General features: G+C 34.4%; 1 protein-coding gene across 4 annotated transcripts in view; it reads left to right on the top strand.

Moving 5' to 3' along the window:
- Nucleotides 1-23,399, top strand: part of LOC111058609 (tensin-2) — a 433,706-nt gene that overhangs the window by 300,475 nt on the left and 109,832 nt on the right. For all 4 annotated transcript variants that reach the window (XM_039433079.1, XM_039433069.1, XM_039433097.1 and 1 more), the window contains one exon: nt 6,152-6,298. In XM_039433079.1, the coding sequence (XP_039289013.1) occupies nt 6,152-6,298 (147 nt within the window). The remainder of the gene's footprint in view (nt 1-6,151; nt 6,299-23,399) is intronic.

Genomic DNA, 23,399 nt, shown 5'->3' with positions numbered 1-23,399 from the left:
CGATTTTAAATTTCTTTTGCTATCATCCGGTCACTTTCTGTACCTATTCTTCCAGATGTTCCATGAATACTGCAATGTTTTTAAATAAGGTCGCCAAATTTGGTAAGTTAACAAAAGCTATTGTAATCTTTTTCACTTGCTCACACTTTTTTTTCTCCCGTTTTTAACATAGTATGGAAACTTTTCTTGATCAACTGCTACTTGAGGGACCAATAACCCTTTCTCAAACAGCTTCAGCGAATTTTCCCAGAGTTGAGACCTGTTCCAAAATATATTTTTTTTTATCGCAAACGTACTATATTCCTCATTCAATAAAAATTGTTAGAGGCGTTTTCGAGATCCGTCAGACATAAATACATAATCACAAACACACATATTCAAATAGAAAATAAATAATAATATAATATTCCCAGGAATAGCTCTGATTGTAGTAGTAGTGCCTAATCAATTTATCCGTGATAAATGCATTTTGATATTCAACTTGATGCCAACCTAACAAAGTCAACTCAACTTAATGCCAACCCGACAGAATTATTAATTTAGTTACCAGTTAACAACTGTTTCGAAGAGGTACTCTCTCTAGATTATAGTTCTATATTAACATGTGGTATCAACATTTCAATTTTCGCCACACTGCACAGAAAGCAGCTGTTTTCCAGGCCGCTAAATTTCAAGTGTGCTAAAACAGCTGATCAAAAAACTTTCCATTTTTTGAGTTATTATTCAATCATCAAAACATTTATAATAATATCATCTTATTGTCATTTGAAAGAATAAAAAAGTATAAACTCAACCTCTCACATAATTGAACATAATCTTTTAGGTTAACCCATCCTCCCACATAATTGAACATAATCTTTTAGGTTATTTAGACAAAATCAGAATAAAAAAAAAATACTTGGACAATTCCCTGATATTCAGATATTATCTCAGATTTACAAGAGCTATGACCTTCCGCTTTTGCTTTCGGAAGTGCTTAATAAACAATAATTCTCATACATATATTGTTTATTTTTCTGTGTGGCGAAAAATAGCGTTCACACCATGGGAAAAAATGTTTTTCCGGCTCTCAATCTTTTCTAGCCTCGGCCCACGGCCTCGACTTGAAAACCGATTTCGGGCCGGAAAAGTCTCATTTTCGGCCCTAGGTGCGAAATATACTATATAATTAAGAGATTGGAATGAGTAGAATATACATGCTAAAAGACGAACTTCAAACCCTTAAAAACTACCCTTAGAGTTAAAATATCGCCAAAAGATTTCTTATTGAGCACCGAGGACTTATAAGGAAGCTATATTTAAATTTTTGTTGCAATCCGTCCAGTAGTTTTCCAGAAATCGTGATCAGTGAGTGAGTCAGTGAGTGAGTGAGTGATTGAGTGAGATAAGAATTTTATAAGTATAGAATTATTTTGGAGTTGGATAATCTATATAAAATTGAATGTCTATTATAAACAGCTGTAATAAACAGATAAATTTGTATTATCAAAACTTCTCTGATTGAGTTCAAATCAACTCGCCATAAAAAAAACGATGTAAATTGACATTCAATTATAAATAAACTATTCATTCATTAGGTGGTGAAAGCAAAAAAGTTAATATTATTAACTTTTGTTTAGCGGTGATTATTATTTCCTCTGATCGTATTTTTACTTAGCTCAAATTATCTATAGGAATTTGCCGGAAGACATGAGGGAGGCCGAGGGTTGCAGCGATGTGGTGTATAAAAGGAGGTTGGTGGGGTGGCTCTTTGGCTTGGGCTGGAATGGAGCTGAACAACTTCTTCTTTCACCCTACACGTAGCATCCCAGCATTGATTATAAAATACTAATATTACATTTGCATCACCGCTTGTCTTGATCCCTTTGCTCTTTCACTTTTCTGTATCTTACTTTTATGATCACTCTGCGCTAACAAACAAAAACAAAATGTTTTGTCTTGTTTTTTCTCCTCTGATGTAGACAAAATGATATCTTATTAATTAAATATGTTTGTAGTATATTATTATTTGATGAGATACATATTACTCTTGCTTGATAAGAACTCTCCCTTAACCACAGACGAACAGTCTTTTTGGGGGAACTCCACTCTATATTATGTATTATGGTAATAGTGTATAATATGTAAGAAAAAATCTTTAATAACCTGTTTGAAATATTGTAAAAACAATGAAATGTATGCACTTTTACATATTCTTTTAATGTACCAAATGTGGAAATAAACTGATTTGATTTGATTTGATTTGATTTGAAATTGTGTACTGGTATACGGAAGTTTGGAGTTGAAGTTTAGTTGATTGGTACCAGCTGTAGATAATGGTATGCTAAAGGCTGGCAATTTACAAGATTATTTGACTGAATTATTTCAAACGCAAGCAGCTTATTGCCTCTAGAAAGGCTGTCATGAAACACCGCTTGGATTATTCAATGCGAGGTTGTCATTTTCACTATTATTATCAAAGACCTTAAAGATGCATAGACTCACATGCAGCGCTAGTGTCGTACTTGGAATTGAAATCGGCCATTGAGGGGGCAACCTATAAGATTATTACATACCATTGCCTTTGTAATCTAGTATTCTTGTAATCTTAGTATTGAAAATATATAGATATAATATCTCGTGCTGGAATACCCCAATGTCGGCCTTCAATTTCAAGTAAGAGCTATCATTGGGAAGGCATAGGCATTGTGGGTCTATATCTCTTTAAGGTCTTTGATTATTATGATCATCTGGCTTGCAGTTGCTGAATTTTTCAATCGTTCTGTATTTTGAATTTGTTGATCCCAGCTATTGATAGCATATGGCGGCACATTATTCAGCCGCTATCCTTGACTTTGAAACTCCTCAGAGGCCAAAATACGTTCTTCCGAGAACGTTTGACAATTGGAAAAATAATTTCAATTATTTCCGAGAAACTTTCTTGCTTTCACCACCTACTTATCTTTTGAAACAAAAAAGTTTCTAGCATGTCGAAAATTTAATGTTTTCTGCTCGAAATGTCTCGACATTGACGAACATAATTATTAATTGAAAAATAAGTGTGGGTCGGATAAAAATGATCCAGACACCAATAGAAAGGAGACAGTCATTTGATATAAAATGATTACTCATACGACGCTACATGATCTAAGCGAAGTGATATTCAAAAGAAAAACAAATCTTCGCGATGTTTCCAATTTTATCATAAAAGTTAAATTTCCTTTTAATCCTTCAACCTGAAACTTTTCTAGCTCTACTAGGATATCGGGGATGATATTCTACATCCAATTCTGACGTTGAATTGGAAATTCAAGAAAGTTGCAATTTTACACGATTTGGCAACCCTGTAATTTCTTGGGATATAGGGCCAAGTCTCAACTTATTTTACACAAACTATAATTACTGAAGGATGAGAGAATAATTTTTTTTTTAATTTGACTTATAACAATCCCAAAACGGAAGATGCAAAAGAGTATGGAATTCTGTGTGATTCAACGTATATCGCATATTTCCTGGATAATCAACAACACTATAAACGCATTAAGTTCATCTTTGAAACACTGATTTAACTTTTCTATTTTTTTTAATTCAACACTTCACTGATAGATATTACTTCCAATTGATTGAGAAGAATATGTTTTCGGAATAATGAATGCTGCATGACTAAGCAAGCACATAGAAAGTCCGTATTTAGATGTAAATGAAAAAATTAATTGTCAGATAAATTTAATGATTCACGAAATAAAATCAAGTATCACATGAGATACATTGACTTTTTGGCGGTACGAAGTTCGCCGGGCAAGCTAGTAGGATGTATTATACATATACCGTACAATCATCATAGTGGAGACCTATGTGTTTCAAACACATTTCTAATTCCAAGCGTCCACCATAGTTTTATTCATTGTCCTCTTAAGAGAGTGTTTATACTTAAAAAGCTATTCCATTGAAGTAAAATTATAGTTATAGGTCTATGACTTTTTGAAAAAGCTGTGTGTTGAGCAGAGCCCTTGATAGCCTACTTATTTATAAATTATTAAAGTGGAACATGGATCCGTTCTCTGGTTGCTACATGGAAAACAATGTTGCCGTTACTTCTCCTCTTGTGAACTCGAAAAAAATTGTTCTGTTACGTTCCAATAAGTATCTTGAGGAGAGATACCTGTGAATAATTACATACTCGTGTCTTCAAGTAATCTTCTTTCAAATAATTAATTTCCATAATTCAATTTATCCACCATTAATCATCATTTGAATAGAACGTTTTGTGAAAGTTACAGAGGAGATATTATTTTGTATGAACATGGCAATTTCTCGATTAATTTCAAGAAGCAGTGTTATCACTTATTGGTTTTTCTTCATATATCTAAAAGTAGTCAATATTCCATCTAAAAATATTGCACATGATTGCATGTATCGGTCTATCAAGTTGAGTCACAAGAGTTTGTTAATCTGGTTTGTTTGTTGTTGATCGTATATGACAGAAGGCACCACTAAGTGAGTGGTAGCCCTGAGAGCTGAGAGCGTTGAGCGTGTGACAGAAGGCAGAAGGCAAATCGGATCTTGGGCGGCCGGTGGGTCGATAGCGTCTGGCATTGTCAACGTCGGAGGCAATATCGCGATATCAAGGGCATACCAGAAACTTTGCCCAGCCATTGTCGCTGCTAGACAATACTCTCACTCCTCCACTCGCAGCGCACCAACTTTGGTTTTATATTGCAGATTCCTGTTCCGACTTAGCCTACGGCTCGGCTCTTCCTCGACCCAAATCTCAAAACTTTTCCTCTCCACTTTTTCATCGGAAAATCCCGGCCTGAAAAAGTTCGGCTAATCCACTCCTCCAAGACTGTACACAATACCTACCGACATACTTTGTCTGAAATACAGCGCAGTCCTATTGTCTGTCGTATGCAGTACAAAGTTGGCATGAGTGGATAAGGAAGAACTTCTCGAGTTCTTGATGTGGTAGTTGTGAGAAACACATACAATTACCCAGTAAAAGAAGATATGGGGAATAATGCCTATTTATCAAACGTGAGAAACGGGAATCTGGAAATCTCCGTGAGCTTCGTTGATATGTAATAGTACCGGTTTCAAACATTAAAATCACATCATCCGATGTCTGATCTGAAGTATCGTTGATTCGATATATTGACCATATATCTTATCACCTTTAGTAACGATTCACGCATCAATTGGATGGAGGAGAAATGATAAACTTTTCGATATCAATCATCCTCCATTAGAAATTTCATTGTTGATAAAATAATGATGCTTCATTGCATCAAACTTGAAAAGTTACTAATGAATCTCCAATTCAATGATTTATAATACTGATAATAATGATTCATAATACAGATCAATAGAAATAATATTCATGTTTGCTAAGAATGGATATAAGAAATGGTGCTATAACTCACATGTCAGTTCGATCTGAAAAGTAATGGTTCCTTATTAATGAGATTGCTGTTTTAGTACGTATGTATAGTAATAACTTATTCTTGAAAATCACAAAGTTTTATTCCTTTTAGAATTGATTGATTACAATAATTTATTCATGAAATTATTCTATGGATGTATTATTTCTCGTCTGTAAAACATGATATTCTGAATTCAAAATACATTGAAATTATACTATGGAAAATACCATCCTCGTAGTTTCAAAATTTCATTTCAGACAATCAATCATAGTTTTCAAAAGTACCATGATTCTATCTTCGTAAATCTGATTCAATTTGAAGACCAATTAGGTATCTCTAATTTTTTATTCAGGGAAAAATCTCTTCCAATATACCGGTACTTTCAATATGGAATCCCATTAAATTTTGAATATGAAACAGACTATTTGATATTATGTGTTCACAACAATTCACATTTCCCACTTACAAGAGAACATGATCGCAAACCATGTTGCAGCATTGTAATGCGCTGAACGTGTTCGGCCAATATTGTTTCATTCATTTATCATGTTTCCCAAGTAAGATTTACTTCATACTGTCAGTATTGGTTGAATGGGAAGCATTGATGTTACTGTGAAAGGTTTACTGACATTTTCACTGAATATCTTCGTTCTCATGATTATTCTTATGATTATCACTGATAGTTTGATGTCAATATCAAATAATGTAGTGAGGAAGAATTATCTGCAGCGATTTTTTTTGTGTTGTTCCAGCGCGTGTCTATGGCGCACGCACTGAGACGCATCTCGTACGCCACGTGTGAGCCAAGCCACTGTCAGTTTAGCTTCCTGGCCAGAGAACCCAAGGGCCACTTCAGTCTTCAGTACTGTCACTCGTTTGTCACTAAAAACGCTGAACAGGTAAGTCGCCGCTACGCCACCCCTCTTAATAATTTACAACTGCTGCTGTTCCACCACTGCTGGTGTGTTTCACCTAATGTGTAATGCATGTCAGCCGCCCCATAACGCTTTTAGCCGATTGAATTAGAATATTAATAGATTTATGGCACGTTCAGTACATTATATCCGAATTGCTTAAAACAAATGACTTTGGGAAGTGATGTTATGAAAAACTATTGAGTTGGATCAGTTGTAAAATTATCTGACATATTTTGTATTTATTACTAAAACTGGAACATGGAGGATATCATGAAAACAAGATTAGAGTTAACAATTTTTCAGCGATTACTGAAACTAGACTATAGATTTTTGAAATTTACTTTGATTGCTATCTTAAAAATATTAAAATCGACACATTTCACATTTGCACCAGCTTTCTCGAAATGACACTTCACAGAACATAACTGTGAAACATAATTATTACGTTTGCAAGAGGTAATAAGTGATATAGATAGCAATTGATTGACACTAATTAGTTAATTTATACCAGCATTTAAATTGTTAACATTTTGTAGTAGCTCAATATAATTATAAATTAATATAGTGACTCAAATACACTAAAAAAATATATTACAGAAACTATATGACTTAGTGATGTTCTTTATGAATATGTTATGGAACTTGCATCTAATCTATTGTTTTCTTCAGCGATTAACCAAAGTGATGTAGTGTCTGAAATATAAACCATGTATTTCAGCTGTCTTATCCGAAATCATACAGATCAAAAACTACCAAAACTTGAATTCCAACAAGGAAAGAACAACTTCATTTTTATAACAATCAAATTTCATTTCATTCTTAAATAATAAATTCATTTGATTCTCTTATAAAATGTGTAATGGATGTTAGCCGTTCCATAACGCTTTTAGCCGATTGAATTAGAAGAGTATAAATTTATGGCAGTACTTTATATCTAAATTGTTCAAAAGAGTGTCTTTTGAAAGTGATGTTAAGAGTTGGATCTATTATATAGTTTTAATAATATGGAGTTGGATCAAAACTTCAAACCCTTGCTCACTTTCACAAGAGCTTTCCGATCGAGTTCCGTTTCATCGTTTGTGAACCATGGCATCACATCAGATCTGATGTGTATTGAGAAACATAACAGAGATCAGTTTTGTATCCGGTAAGCCGGGTATTAGGAAATAAATAGCAGACACATTTGATTGATGCTCTTGGTCGAGGGATGGGAAGATGTTCAATTTCGGGCATAGCGTGACTCGGAGAAATGAAAACCACAGGCTGCCTCCCATCTACCGGCTTGCTGTCAACGATGATAGAGAGGCCCAACTGAAAGAAAGTCGATAGAGTAAAAAGGGCCTTCTCCATCTTGGGGTGGGCACGTTGTCTGACTAAATATTTGAATAACAAATACATAGGGGCTGAGAGCAAATTTTATTAAAATTCATAGGAAGCGGTCATGGAGCGAGATTTTTCAGATTGCGACTTAACAGGCTTTTACGCGCACAAAAGCAAACATTTTACTTGGATTTCGTTTCCTTTACACTCTCTTCATACCTCACTCTCACTCTCTCTCTCTCTCTCTCTCTCTCTCTGAAAGAGCTTTAGTGCGTGTCAACTCTGGTCTTGTTCTGTCAACAGTTCTAGACAAACATTGAGCTAGAATTTTAATAACCATAAACAAAAATCATTGAGGAAGGAACCGTGTTTACTTAGCACATCAGCACTCAGCCAACTGCATATTATGGAGAGAGACGTTACCTCCTTACAATAAACACGTTATCTTTGTATAATACCGAGATAATAATATGCATACCATGATTACTGGGCTATTTCGCATAATTGAACTAAGTTAGAAATCCAATAGGATTTATAAGTAAGGCTTGTTCTATCCAAGACATCGTTCTGCCGATGTGATTTTTCCTCTCTTGATATTGTAAATTTAGAAAAGTCCTCCGGTGAGGATGTTCATAACACGATTTATAACACACAAAAAACTCATTCAAGTTAGGATACATGTCTACATTCTGCTATTTTTCGAGATGAGTAGAATAGATTCCAGAATATTCATATAAATACAAATTAGACGGAGCTTCTCATGTGTAAGGCAGGTTGCCTATTCGACGAATTACAGGCGCTCGCGCTTTAGCATTATCTGAGCATTAGAAACGAAAATCAAATTCAGTATAATCATTGTTTTCAACTGAACAATCGTGACCTGTGCTATGTTATAAATTTATTCGAAAGTTCTGAAAATTTAATTTTTAATCCGTCAAAACTAAGGAAGTAAATCATTTACTTTTTCATTGGTGGTCACCTCTTGTATTCCTATAATATATATAGTGAGGCTTCCATGTTTTTTCGATAGAACGTCAGTACTGTACAATAAAAGTACGAGGGTGAATCAAATGAAAACCTTAAAAGTGTTGTAAAGTTCCGAGAAGTTGTAGGATTGATCCAAAAGTTTGCAGGAATGTTCGTTGGAGCTTACACAATGACTACCAGGTGCGTTAGTGACCTCGCTACACACGATTAGCAGTGACTTCAGTTATAATATGGCCCCCCCATTATCAATATGCACCGCGTTAGATCAGCGATCAGTCATTCGTTTATTGAGCAGTGAAGGTGTCAAACCAATGGAAATTCATCGCAGGATGACAGTACAGTATGGTGATTCATGTTTGTCTATAAACAAACATTACCATCAACCAGAAACAAAAAAAAAAGAGTGGCGCCATAGCTCATCGCTAAAATAAAAAAATCCGAACTCAACGATCAGCAGGAAAACTCTTGCTGACTCTCCTCTGCGATATGAACGGATTAATTTTGCAGCATTACATTGAGAAGGGGAATGACAGTAAACATGAATTCTTATTGAAATCTCTTAATAAATCAACTTCGGCCAGCAATCAGGAGTGAACGGCGAGGACTTGTCACTTCAGGTGTGTTGTTACAGCATGACAACGCCCGACCAGATACAGCCCGTCTCTCGGTTCAAACTATCCAGAATATTGAATTTGATAGTTTGAATTCATCCACTTTATTCTCCAGACCTCGCACCTAATGACTTTCATGTGTTCGGTAAGCTTAAAGATGCAATAGAAGGCAAGCATTTCCAAAGTGATGGAGAAGTAAAAACCGCGGTGCACGAGTAGCAACAGGCACAACCAAAAGAGTTCTTCAAACGTGGTATCAATGCGCTTCCAAAGCGGTCGAACACTTTCATAACACTCCAAGGAGACAATTTCAAAATATTATAAATGTAAGTTTCACTCAGTTTTCAAAATAAATAATATAAAACACTTTTAAGGTTTTCATTTGATTCACCCTCGTATAATTGCAGTTTGGAAACTGAATAATCAGTTTTTTCTCCAAGCTTCATCAGAATTTACTCTTATCAAAAGTCGAAATCAAATTGTCAAGCTTCGTTTAACGTTAAGAATTTGTAATATAATTTGAACAAAGATCAATGGTTATTCCATGCTGAGTGATACCATGCACTCCTTTCATGTGCAGTTTCGTGCATCAACTTGTCAGGAAGCCCTTTTCATGTCAAATATGAGAGAAATATAATGAAATGTGAGAATAGTTATTTTCAACAAGTAGGAAATATTGTCAAATCCACAAAATTAAGTTTATTCAACAACCATACTCGATTTTCAACGCCAGATCTGTCTGCAAGACTACAAAGATTTCAAATGAGACTTCAACTTCGAAATTAAGTGTATACTCAAGGGAAACATTTTTATGTTCCAGATGCATTACCAAGGAATCCAGTTGAAAAACCTGTGGGAAATACAGATATTTTTGATGAATAAATTTTTTGGAATAGTTTAATTGAGGCATTTCCTTGTACAGATGAATGGTTAGAACGAATTAAGAATGAATAACTACAGGATTCTGAGTGTGAGATGATAAAATAATGCATTGCCACTGGTATTTGGGACAAACATTCCAATTTTTTAAATATAGAACTCAATGTTACAACGAATATCTCTTGGAAGATAGTAGACTGGTCATTCGCAGATCATATGTTTCACAACATATGGCGTTGAAACTCGAGTATGGTTTTTAAATAAACTTAATTTTGTGGATTTGACAATATTTGTATAATTATTACTTTTTCACGTCATCATGGAGAAGTTCCACAACATTTCTGAAAACAGTGTAAAATTTTATGAAAATTGATAAGACTGGCATGTCTTCATCACATCAGCCTATTATAATAATATAAAGGTTATGAAAATAAACGCCTAATAGACTTTGACTTTATTTCTGATTTAGAAAGCTTATAAGCTGTTCTAAGTCCTTATTCATGGGTGGTTTTAAGAGTAACTGTGTTTATGTCCAGTTCAATACATGCTGGGTAACTATTCAGATGATGGCCAGGTCGAATAATGATCACTAGTTATGGTGCGGTCAAGCGCTGGTGGTTCGCTTAGTGATAAATTGACGAAATTGTTGCGATTTGTAGCGTTGCGAACCAAGTAATTGGAGCAGCAAAAGAGCAAAGCAGTATTTCAACAGCAGTCTGGCAGAGCGATCTGTTCGAACGGTGCAGTGGGAAGGGAGGTGGTCTACTGCAAATGTGGTGATGTTGCAAAAGCATGTAGTGAAGTGGGCAGGCATTTTAGTCGGATGCAGAACAGCCACTAACTGTTCATTAAGCAAATTGCAGCTAGATGTGAACGTGAGCTTTTTACCTTGCTAAACTTGGCTATGCGTCGGTCACCAACTCCCTAAATCACTCTACTCAACTCACTGCTCGGTGCTAGGCTGTTCCCTGACCAATTAACCCACGCTTTAAATGCATTTTTGTAGATGATTGTGTCTCAATTGCATCCTATATAAGTCGTAGGAAAAATCATATTTGAAAAAAAATTGAACTGTTGAACATTCTATAACAAATTCCTGTAAGAATATTTATATATGTTTCACAAGAGCACATAAGACAAAATAAAAATACTTCAATCCGTGAAGCAAAGTCTACATGTACAATATAATAATGTTTTGAGCGATTCAAGAATAATTATCAACATTGAAGTTATTGGTTCATTTCTAAATCATCCCAATGAAACTAAACGGAGGCTGTGTGACTAATTCAATGAAATAATAATTAGACTATACGTCTAGACTAGACTATACGGCAAGTTTTTACATGGAGAGGAAATGATCATTGGAAAGTTTGAATCGCAGGAAGTTCCAAAGAAAGTGTTGAATTCAATGCTATCACAAAATCATCACGTCAATCACAACCAATTTTTCCCTGTAAAATATAATTTTTAAATACAATAGCTTCTTTTCAAATCTCTATGTAAAACTATTTCGTGCTAAGGAACATTTTAATATGATTCCATTGTTGTTTCAGTAGGCTACTTAATCAATTTTTAGAAACCATTTTTAATGCATGGGAAGGAGTAAGCTGATTATTCGGATTCAGATCGAGTAAATACAAACTGATTGCTTTCGGAATCAATGAACAGGAGATTTGTTGGCAGACTTGTCTCTGTTTGTGGCATGCTATTTTCCTCTTTATGCCGCCACTTGTCAGCCGCAAGAGCAGGTCAAGCGTGACAATGAACTGTTCCGAGAGATTTTCCAACTGTCAAACTTTTTCTCCGTCTCCCACTGCACGACAGCAGACTGCATATTAGCTTCGATCTCCCATCAGAATCTGTCACACAGCAGTAGAAACCTGGAGACGATAAACAATTCTATAAGAAGTGTCTCCTATTGATCCGTCATCGCAGATAACGTTTTGCTCTCCACTCTCTTCTCTCTTGCTTCTGCTGCAATTCTGTGGAAGTGGTGGAAACATAAGTGATAAAGTTCGTGCTCCCAGTTCTTTCGATCTATCTAACTTCTTCAAATCCTTGTTATCATATTGGAATCTTACTTTCAAAAACAATATAGTTCCTTCTGATATACTTATTCATACACTATCATGGTTTTTGTTGATCTACAATACCATGGTTATTCTTATTTGAGGAATGTACATCGAAGCAATACATTTCCAAAGTATCTGAACAATATTATTATTATATGACTTAATAATAACGATTCAAATACTATTCTTCAAAGGATGACTTTAATTATTATGATGGAGGAATGAGGTCTTCAATTCTAGATATGATTGGTTTAGTTTATAAACATTCCACTTCGACGACTACGATTATAGTTGTTTTAATGCTTTTCTTTTCCGAATGAACGAAATGTTTGTACTGGAACAGCAGCGGAAGTACTGACAGTTTTCATGATTTTCCAGCAGTTGAACTTAGAAGAACAGAAGTATCATTATTTAGAGTATAAGTTTATCCTCATGATAAATATTGATTTAAAAGAGAATTCTTCAATTTGGATACTATTTTTTGAAGCATATTGGAATAACTTTTACTTATGAAACACTATACCCATTGCATTACAATCCTTCATGTAGTAAACAGTTAACAAGGTGTACATCATTCCCAAAATGCGCTACACCAATCAATGAAAATACTGGAGCAGCAAATAAAAAATGATGGAGTGTCCTTCACTTCGAAAGAGAACTGACAATCGCCTGATTCCTTGACGTTTTTTTATAAGCAACAGAGCTGTTGCTTCTTCGAGATTGGAAGAAGTCTGTACTAATTGCTCGGCGTGCTCGTTACCGACCAATAGAACGTCAACGATAACGACGAACGTTACAAGGCGTCAGTTTGTTGAATTATATCGAACAATAGAGTGCAGGAACGTGACGTCACTCCAAGTGCGTTCTTGAGTGTCATCCTCTTCTGAGCACCTTTCCCGCAAATAATTATTATCATTGTCGAGTAAATAATATTGTTCTGTTTTCTGTCTTCGTCGGAGAACAGGTCTTTTTCGATTCGCTTCCTAATGAAACTTGGAGATCGATCTGTCGATGCAATAAAAGATAACAATGTGACTTCCAAGCCCCGTATTGTTCCACAAAATTCTCTTTGGAAAAGCGTCGATCTGAATGGAGGACTTTGTTCGCTAATGGCTTTGGATTCTTGGCGTCATTGTTGCGAGTTCAGTTGAGTTTTTTCGAAGCGGGAATTTTCATCCGGTGTACTCTGAAGCTTTTGCAAACATATACTCGAACTCTTTTGTTCTAGACTCACAAATCTTCTCGATCGAGTCCATTACTGCTGCTGGACCCGAACTGATAATACCAGACGACCAATAGAGCAAGAGAATATGTATAATAAATTTTAGAACTTGATATCTTATAATATGTTAAATGATTGAATGAAAAATTAAGTTACTGTAATGTAACCTGGTATGATCATATGGAACTATTTGATTGAGAAATATACGGTTGTTTCACAGGCTATCAACTTATCAAACGTAACTTTTATAAAACGAAGAAATGATTCCCATTTTTTCGGAAGAAGATTACATTATTCTATTTCAAATAAATTATCTCTTTGATGTAGATTATTAAGCAGAATACTTATCATTTATTGAGCTGCATTTATTATCATTCGAGAAGTTTTATTCGTTTTTACGTATTCGTCAAATATTGGTAGGCCAACTTGGTAGGCCTTCACACAACAGGTGGAATGTTCTCAGATATGTAACTTAGAAAATTAGAAGATGAGTGGCAGTGGTTTTTGAGGGTGGCAAACAAATGCTCGCGTTTAGGACGCCATTAGAGAGCGCGTGTCTCTGCATCCTCAGTTAGGATCAGCGATTGTGTCTTAATCAGACGAGACACAAGTATGCTGCACAGGAAACAAGCCTTCTCCTCTTCACAATCCTCTTCTCCTTACTCCTCTCCTCCTCCTGCCACTTCTTCTATTCATCCTACTCCTCCACCACCTCATCCGGTCCTTCTCCTCTTTCACTGAATATAAACAGATAATATCCGTGCGGATCCCTGCCACAACTTCCTTTTTGAAACCGCTAGACACAATATTTCCCCCGCTACGGATATAGTTCACAACGCAGACTGTGTTTACTCTTCCGAAGATCCTCTTTGAACGACGAAACTAGCGAAGCGTCGACCAAATATAACGGGTTGATCATCCAGCAGAACATCATCTCCACTACACTCGTGATCATATTTCACGAGCTGAAATCGCTACAATACAGTTTCAGTTTGTACCTCTCTCAAGTGAATAAAAGTGGCAAGGCCAGCCAATCCCGGCTCTCATTTGGTTTGACAGGATCAAACTGAATCCGTGAAGGTTAATATTGTATGAATTTTCGAAGCTTCAACAAAAAATTTCACATAACGCAACTAGAGTATCCACCAAATGTGATTTGGTTTTTACTTCCCTTGCCCTATCACCATAGGTAAGGAAAGTATTGCTTTCCAAAAAAAAATTAAGGTACCCCAATTTCTAAATTTCTAAATTAAAACGTTTCAAGGTCTCCAAAAAAGTGTTTTTTGAGTATTGGTCTATGTGTGTGTATGAGTGTATATGCGTCTGTGTTCACGATATGATTCTCATCTCCCAATTCACGGAATGACTTGAAATTTGGAACTTAATGCCCTTACAATATAAGTATCCGACACGAACAATTTCGATCAAATGTAATTCAAGATGGCGGCTAAAATGACGAAAATGTTGTCAAAAACAGGGGTTTTCGCGATTTTCTCGAAAATGGCTCCAACGATTTTGATCAAATTTATACCTAGAATAGTCATTGATAAGCTCTATTTACTGCCACTAGTCCCATATCTGTAAAATTTCAAGGAGATCAGCCCCATCTATGCAAACTTTGATTTTAGATTCCCAATTATCAGGCTCCAGATACAATTTAAACAATACATTTCAAGTGGAGAAGATTGATCATGAAAATCTCTACAATTAATGTTCAGTAACATTTTCACCTAAAATTGAAAATAAGCTCGAAATTCGAGAAAATATTATTATTCAATTGCAAACTGTTGGCAACTGTTGATTCTATTAAATCATTCACTATGAAGAGATAGCAGCTTGTTTCCAGCTTTATTGTCCTGTCACCAGCTGGATCAGATCTTTGAATAGTAGACTTGAGATGCGCGTGAACTCTAGCGTCAGGTGATCAATTTTCATAATGGCAAGGAACGTTGTGTGAGTGCGCCACACCAGATTTTTCCAATAGAAAATAATCTCTTTTGAAGAAGAATAATACGATTACGATCACTATTCTCAAAACAGACATAGTCATAAACATTATTATTTCGTTCACTTCAAATACGTGTTAAAAGTATCAATTATTTTATATATGAATCGATAGCGAATTACATGTGGTACATTGTGGCAGCAGCATAAATCATTGCCAATCGATAGTATCATTGTCAAATGCGAGTCTTCCATTTCCATAATGATTGTAAATAAGTATTGGATGAATGAATGCAATGTCACATTTTGTCAGAAGTATTTGTCCTCTCTGAGTTCGCAATGTGCAGATGAAACAAGATGGAAATCAAGATTGTGGGTTTCGTTCTCATAAGCACTCAATATTTGGAATCTCATCAAGCTTGAAATTTGAATTCGTTCTCTTTAAATATATTTTATCCTAAATTCTTGTATAACATCTCACTCCAATAACATTTGCAACAATATCGCATAATTGCATATTCAATTGCTTGAAAATAAGATGAACAAGGAAAAACAAGGAGAAGAAATGTTTGTTGAAATTACTCTCAATCCAAAGGAAACGCTCCTTATCTGGTGTTCTAAGAAATTCTCAACTGTTCGCATTTGAGATTCAAAACAGAATCCATTTAGGAAAAAATGATAACTTATTCAGGTGCCGTTCCGCGTTGCAAAATTCAGTCGCTATTCATTGTGTCATTAAATTCAACTTTTTCGATTAATTCCTTTCAAAATGTGGTCCATGAATAATAAATTGCCTGAAAGACATGATGAGGCTCCAGACTTTTCAGCCAGCTTCTGTAAAACTTGGAAGATATTTCAAGTTGGAAGCTCTCAAAATCACATCCCTCATCCCGATTTCAGTCACTCGTAGATACTCAGACTAATCTGTATTCCATTGTAGGCTGAGATTCGAAAATTCAAATTTCGAATGCTACTCTGCTCATCCATAATCACCAACTTAACACAAGTTAATGGATTCCAAGAAATTTTAATTCCTTCCTAATCAGGAAATCACTGAATCACCGGAAGTGACCTGAAGCTCAAACCTCGTCAGAATGACATTTTAATATCAATAGAATTAGTTATTCAGGTTTCAAAATGTACTATGGACTAAAAAAAGTTTGCGAAGTGATAAGATATTTCGATATTTAAAATTTTTGCAAGATAAACCAAATTTATCAAGAATCTTAATTGACTGGTATAGCAATAGTAAAAAACCTTTAAGATTTTCTGTGTGAATACTGAACTGCATTATAAGCCCAATTTAGAGCTCATTTGATAAAAAGTGTTATAGAAAGTACTATTCTTGAAATAAAAAAACAATCACATATGTCTTGTACATCGTATAAATATTCCATATTGTGAAGTTGTGCTCCTGGGGGGGTTATCTCTTATGATAGAGTCCCACGTTATGAAGCTATTGTGAGAAGTTGTGGATTGTAATTCCTTCACAGATAATACGATGTTTCTGGTATTTATAAGAGCAGTCTCTAAATTCCCTCTTTTGCGAATAAATTCACAAAAAATTAAGGATGAAGCAAAGATAACAGGCGGTTTTTTGTCTACTCCAAAAGTAGTTAAGAACAACGTCACCTTTTTCTTAAAGTATATTTCTACAGTATAGATCAATAGGTATGTATTTATTTTTTATTTTATTTATTTATTTTTTGATTGATGAATCCATTAAAAAGAGATTAAAAGAAATCAATCTAATGCGGTAGGTATCAAACTAGAGTTTGATTGATTGCAGTTGTTTTTTTCCAATATTAAGTTTCTATACGATAGAATCTTACCTTTAAACTCTATTATGATTGATTTTCCAATTAAAAAGGGAGACTGCAAGAATGAGTAATTCCTGAGCGATTTTTTCCCAAACCAGACCATGTTCTTCTGTAGGTAACGATGAAAATAGTTCAAAACTGGGTACTAACTATAATAGTTGAATGATATCGAGAGACAAGGCTTTGTTTCGCAACTCTTATCGGCTCTGTTCCTCTCCAGCGAGCCAGAACTCCATCAAAGACACGCGCACGCGCATATCCATTTATTGTGGTGCATCATCACTGTCACTGCCACGTGATAAGCTCAGCTGCATCAAATGCCAAAAATAGCATTTTGATCGTCTGTCTGCTGCTCAGGTTTTTCTCAACTAAAGTTCTTAATGAAACTATTTTCTACGAACTCAACATTAAAAATTCCTCAATGTTGTTTTCCATCACGAACTGCTTACTATTAAATCACTTTTTTGTTATCAAATAGAACGACTAGCAGTCAAATTTCTACTGAATAAATTTATTCACTCACTAAGACAACGAGATCTCTCCGCCATCTTCATGGCGGACCTGCCGAAAGATCTCGTTTTCACAGTAAGTGAATGAATTCATTTATTGAAGAAATTTGACTGCTAGTCGTCCTATTTAAAAAAAAATAGTAACTGAAGATTCTATGTTAATTCGGTAGAATTCATCCATAAATAACATCAACATAAATCACGAAATTGACATTATCAGTGTTAATCGCCATATTCCCACAAAATATACGGAATCTTTATCAATATCCAATATGAAGGAAATTTCAAGACTATTCTGTAATTTTGGAAAATTTGAAATTTGTTGAATCAACAAACGTTATGAACCTGCTCATTATAACTGTATGAATTGAGAAAAAGATACGTTTACACCAGAGTTACTCCGGCCTTATGAATTCTATAAGATTGAGCATGATTTTGCAAACACATGATGTGGTTCTGCACTAAGTCCGTTCAATCTGTTGCTCTCTGTTTGCCAAGATCCGTTCAATCTGGTAGGATTTGTAAAGACGGAAAAGAAACATTTTGTTGACAATACTGGTGTAAACGTGGATTAATATCGTAACTGTAAACCTGCCCACGTGAAAAAAAAATGAATATCAAATAGAAAAAATGTATATGAATAAATATTGAACGATTTTAGACAAATATATGGAGTATTTATCTTAAATTGAATTCATAAATAAATCGTAACATACGATTTTAATAGATAATACATTTAGTTTTTATATGAGTTTTGTATACTCTTGATTTATCATGCTTTTTTGGATTATAATAAATATTTATACAGAAATAATAGTTATTTGTATTTCTACACATCGACTTCCTTTAGTATACATAATATATCCTTTATGAGTGAATTTTATATGATTCAACCGGTCATATGGGTTGATCGAATAATCAGCTGATTCGTTCAGTATTGGTTCTAATAATTATCGATTTATCCAAGATCGACTAATTCTTTTCAAAACGTAAACAAGTAACTCTAACCTCAATGTTCATGCATTTTATTTTTTTTTTTTTTTTATAATCCGCCAATAATAATTATGCCGCTTTATAATTTTTGATCTTACCAATGGGTTCTCATAATTATTAAATCACAATAATACATGTTTTCTTATCGTTGTTGATAATGCTATTACTCCTACTCGCTAATAATACTTGATTCGAGTTGATTTACTCTTTGGATAGGTCTAACCTTCTTTCCAATTTTATAGTTCTATTACATTTCATTGGCTCATTTAAAAATATTTGGTGGTTTCAAATTACCACGTGACAATATGTATTGTGAATTTTATTATATCGTACAAATAGTGCACATACATTATATATTATACATTATTATTATCATTATCATGATATACTTGAACCACGATAAAGATTTTACCAAGATTTTAAGCCATCACAAAAAAATAAGAAAATTCTAACTTGTGCTATTCCCAAATGATGAAAGTTGTTTCTTATTTTCTTTGGAATACTTACTTTGCTCGAGGGGAAGAGAGATAATAACATTACTGTATCGAAGCTCTCCAACTATTTTCGAATACAATTCTAACGTTGTTCCGTACAAAAGATTTCCTCTACTGTCTCGGGAATTGAAACAGTTTGTTGGAGACTTCTCGCACTAGTTCTCTTGAATCTTAGAATTTCTTTTTCAACTTACTGTAGACTTACAAAAGACTGGTGGAAATATAGAGAAAAATAAAAAAGGAGCATAATCAAGAAGAGGTTGAAAAACATGTTTCTATCTGCAGTGCATTTTATGACAGGAAATAATTGTATGCTACATCTATTTTTCATGTAGACTGAAATTCAATTTCTTTTGTTAATCTTATCATTCAACATTCGTACAGCGAAAACCATTGCAAAGTCTCCAGTTTTTCAAGAAGAGAAATATTTTTCTTGTTTAAAGTTCTTATTGTGAATCTGTCTGTTTATTCGCTGGACTTTCCATTTCTCCCCAAGTGTGAGAACAATAGTCAATTGTTGAGCATGCTAAATTCATATTTTTCTAATTCTATCGTTCAAATAATCTAGGATGAAGCAAAGATAACAGGCGGTTTTTTGTCTACTCCAAAAGTAGTTAAGAACAACGTCACCTTTTTCTTAAAGTATATTTCTACAGTATAGATCAATAGGTATGTATTTATTTTTTATTTTATTTATTTATTTTTGATTGATGAATCCATTAAAAGAGATTAAAAGAAATCAATCTAATGCGGTAGGTATCAAACTAGAGTTTGATTGATTGCAGTTGTTTTTTTCCAATATTAAGTTTCTATACGATAGAATCTTACCTTTAAACTCTATTATGATTGATTTTCCAATTAAAAAGGGAGACTGCAAGAATGAGTAATTCCTGAGCGATTTTTTCCCAAACCAGACCATGTTCTTCTGTAGGTAACGATGAAAATAGTTCAAAACTGGGTACTACCTATAATAGTTGAATGATATCGAGAGACAAGGCTTTGTTTCGCAACTCTTATCGGCTCTGTTCCTCTCCAGCGAGCCAGAACTCCATCAAAGACACGCGCACGCGCATATCCATTTATTGTGGTGCATCATCACTGTCACTGCCACGTGATAAGCTCAGCTGCATCAAATGCCAAAAATAGCATTTTGATCGTCTGTCTGCTGCTCAGGTTTTTCTCAACTAAAGTTCTTAATGAAACTATTTTCTACGAACTCAACATTAAAAATTCCTCAATGTTGTTTTCCATCACGAACTGCTTACTATTAAATCACTTTTTTGTTATCAAATAGAACGACTAGCAGTCAAATTTCTACAATGAATAAATTTATTCACTCACTAAGACAACGAGATCTCTCCGCCATCTTCATGGCGTACCTGCCGAAAGATCTCGTTTTCACAGTAAGTGAATGAATTCATTTATTGAAGAAATTTGACTGCTAGTCGTCCTATTTAATAAAAATAGTTACTGAAGTTTCTATGTTAATTCGGTAGAATTCATCCATAAATGTTCATTCATCCATAAATAACATCAACATAAATCACGATATTGACATTATCAGTGTTAATCGCCATATTCCCACAAAATATACAGAATCTTTATCAATATCCAATATGAAGGAAATTTCAAAACTATTCTGTAATTTTGGAAAATTTGAAATTTGGTGAATCAATAAACGTTATGAACCTGCTCATTATAACTGTATGAATTGAGAAAGATACGTTTACACCAGAGTTACTCCGGCCTTATGAATTCTATAAGATTGAGCATTATTTTGCAAACACATGATGTGGTTCTGCACTAAGTCCGTTCAATCTGTTGCTCTCTGTTTGCCAAGATCCGTTCAATCTGGTAGGATTTGTAAAGACGGAAAAGAAACATTTTGTTGACAATACTGGTGTAAACGTGGATTAATATAGTAACTGTAAACCTGCCCACGTGAAAAAAAATGAATATCAAATAGAAAAAATGTATATGAATTAATATTGAACGATTTTAGACAAAATTTGTAAACAGAAGAAGTTTTTCCAATAAATAAATGAATAAATGAGTAGGGAAATCATTGTGAAAAGATCATAATAGAAAAAAATCTATAATTATTTTATACATAGGAATGATACATAGATGCAGGATTGGGAATCTGCTTGACTTCATTACTATGAGATCACTGCAGGAAATGTCGAATACTAGGTCACTTTCCAAAACAAAACATGTTATATTCATTGGCGAGAAGTTTTCAGAGAAAATTATGGAATTATAATTCTATGTTCATATCGAAATGATTTTTAAAAAATGCTAATTCCACATTACTCAAAGGTGAATAAGATTTAGAATAAAAAATAAATTCATTCTATGAAGATTTCTCTTATAATTCATTGTAGATCGACAATGATTATTTCATGCTCAGTAGACAAATTATTCCATGTTAATTATTCTGATACTTAATCAGTGTAGTGACATCGCTTACTGAAAAACGTAAGATTGAAACAAGTTTGAAAATGCTCGCTGTTCACATGAAATTGGTATCTTACATGTAAATTACTGTGTTTACTTTGCTATTGCTAAAATATTTTGTTTGCAATTGCTTCAAGTTGTTGAATTTGCGCTGATAGTTTCTAATGCATATTTGTACATTTCATTCATATTACTGTTATTAGTTGTTATACTTTTGAATTGCTGGATTGCTAAGTTACTTATTTAACTTTATGTTATGTATCTCATATTTATATTTATATTTGTCTTGTTATTTTTGTTGATCTTGTTACTATTGTATTCTTTTGAAATTGGTGTATACCGTTGGAAATTAAATAAATAAATAAATTGGATTTTGAAATTGGTCTTTCATTCATACTCCCATCATAAATTTGTCAATCTTCAAAACCAGGAAATCAGCAAGAAAATTCTCATCATAGATTTGTCAGTCATCAAAACCAGGAAATCAGAGAGAAATCAATTTCAGGAACGAAAACTCTATCCAGCCAGATTGTTCAACCAAGTCGCTCATACATGTAGAAGACATTGCACAGTTTAGTTGAACCGTGTGATAAAGAGGAGCGTATGTGATAAGAGCGACAAGGTTAATAATCGGGCGCCAGAATATGAAATGAATATGGAAATTTGATGGCAAAAGTGAACTGGAGCCAGGTAAAGCAGTAGCAGCCGACGCTATCTAATTCATTAGAGAGGCTGGCCGAGTGAAGCCTGAAGGGATTAGTGTTGGGGCTGAGGGCATTACAGCAAGACGAATGGAGCAGAAAAACTAGTGCAGGTGGTCCATTGAGCAAATCCGCTAGGTAATGCCGTCTCACAAAATGAATTTGGCTTTCGCGCCCAAACTTTGCTAAGCCCTGAACTTCGAGGATGAATGTCTACATGAGTAATACGGCCAGATACCGAGCAGAGCTCCTGCTTGTGGGGCTTCGCTGATCCCTCTGCTTTGTGGTGTCACTTGTTGGAGCTTGTGCTTCGAAATACATTTGGCTGACAGCAGTTAATTACGTTGTTTCAAATGACTTGCAATATTTGGCGTCAGACCCTGTTCAGAAAGTTATAAGCCGCCAAAGCCCCCGTGATTACACAGATCAGTTATGCAAGTTGAATCCCGGATTAGTACTGTACTTCTTTTTCAACTTACTGTAGACTTACAAAAGACTGGTGGAAATATAGAGAAAAAAAGGAGCATAATCAAGAAGAGGTTGAAAAACATTTTTCTATCTGCAGTGCATTTTATGACAGGAAATAATTGTATGCTACATCTATTTTTCATGTAGACTGAAATTCAATTTCTCTTGTTAATCTTATCATTCAACATTCGTACAGCGAAAACCATTGCAAAGTCTCCAGTTTTTCAAGAAGAGAAATATTTTTCTTGTTTAAAGTTCTTATTGTCAATCTGTCTGTTTATTCGCTGGACTATCCATTTCTCCCCAAGTGTGAGAACAATAGTCAATTGTTGAGCATGCTAAATTCATATTTTTCTAATTCTATCGTTCAAATAATTTAGGATGAAGCAAAGATAACAGGCGGTTTTTTGTCTACTCCAAAAGTAGTTAAGAACAACGTCACCTTTTTCTTAAAGTATATTTCTACAGTATAGATCAATAGGTATGTATTTATTTTTTATTTTATTTATTTATTTTTGATTGATGAATCCATTAAAAAGAGATTAAAAGAAATCAATCTAATGCGGTAGGTATCAAACTAGAGTTTGATTGATTGCAGTTGTTTTT

The sequence above is a fragment of the Nilaparvata lugens genome, chromosome 1, assembly GCF_014356525.2.
Source record: "Nilaparvata lugens isolate BPH chromosome 1, ASM1435652v1, whole genome shotgun sequence".
In the NCBI taxonomy this organism is placed as follows: domain Eukaryota; kingdom Metazoa; phylum Arthropoda; class Insecta; order Hemiptera; family Delphacidae; genus Nilaparvata; species Nilaparvata lugens.
Note: the sequence above shows the minus strand (reverse complement) of the source record. Positions and strands in the feature narration are given on the sequence as shown.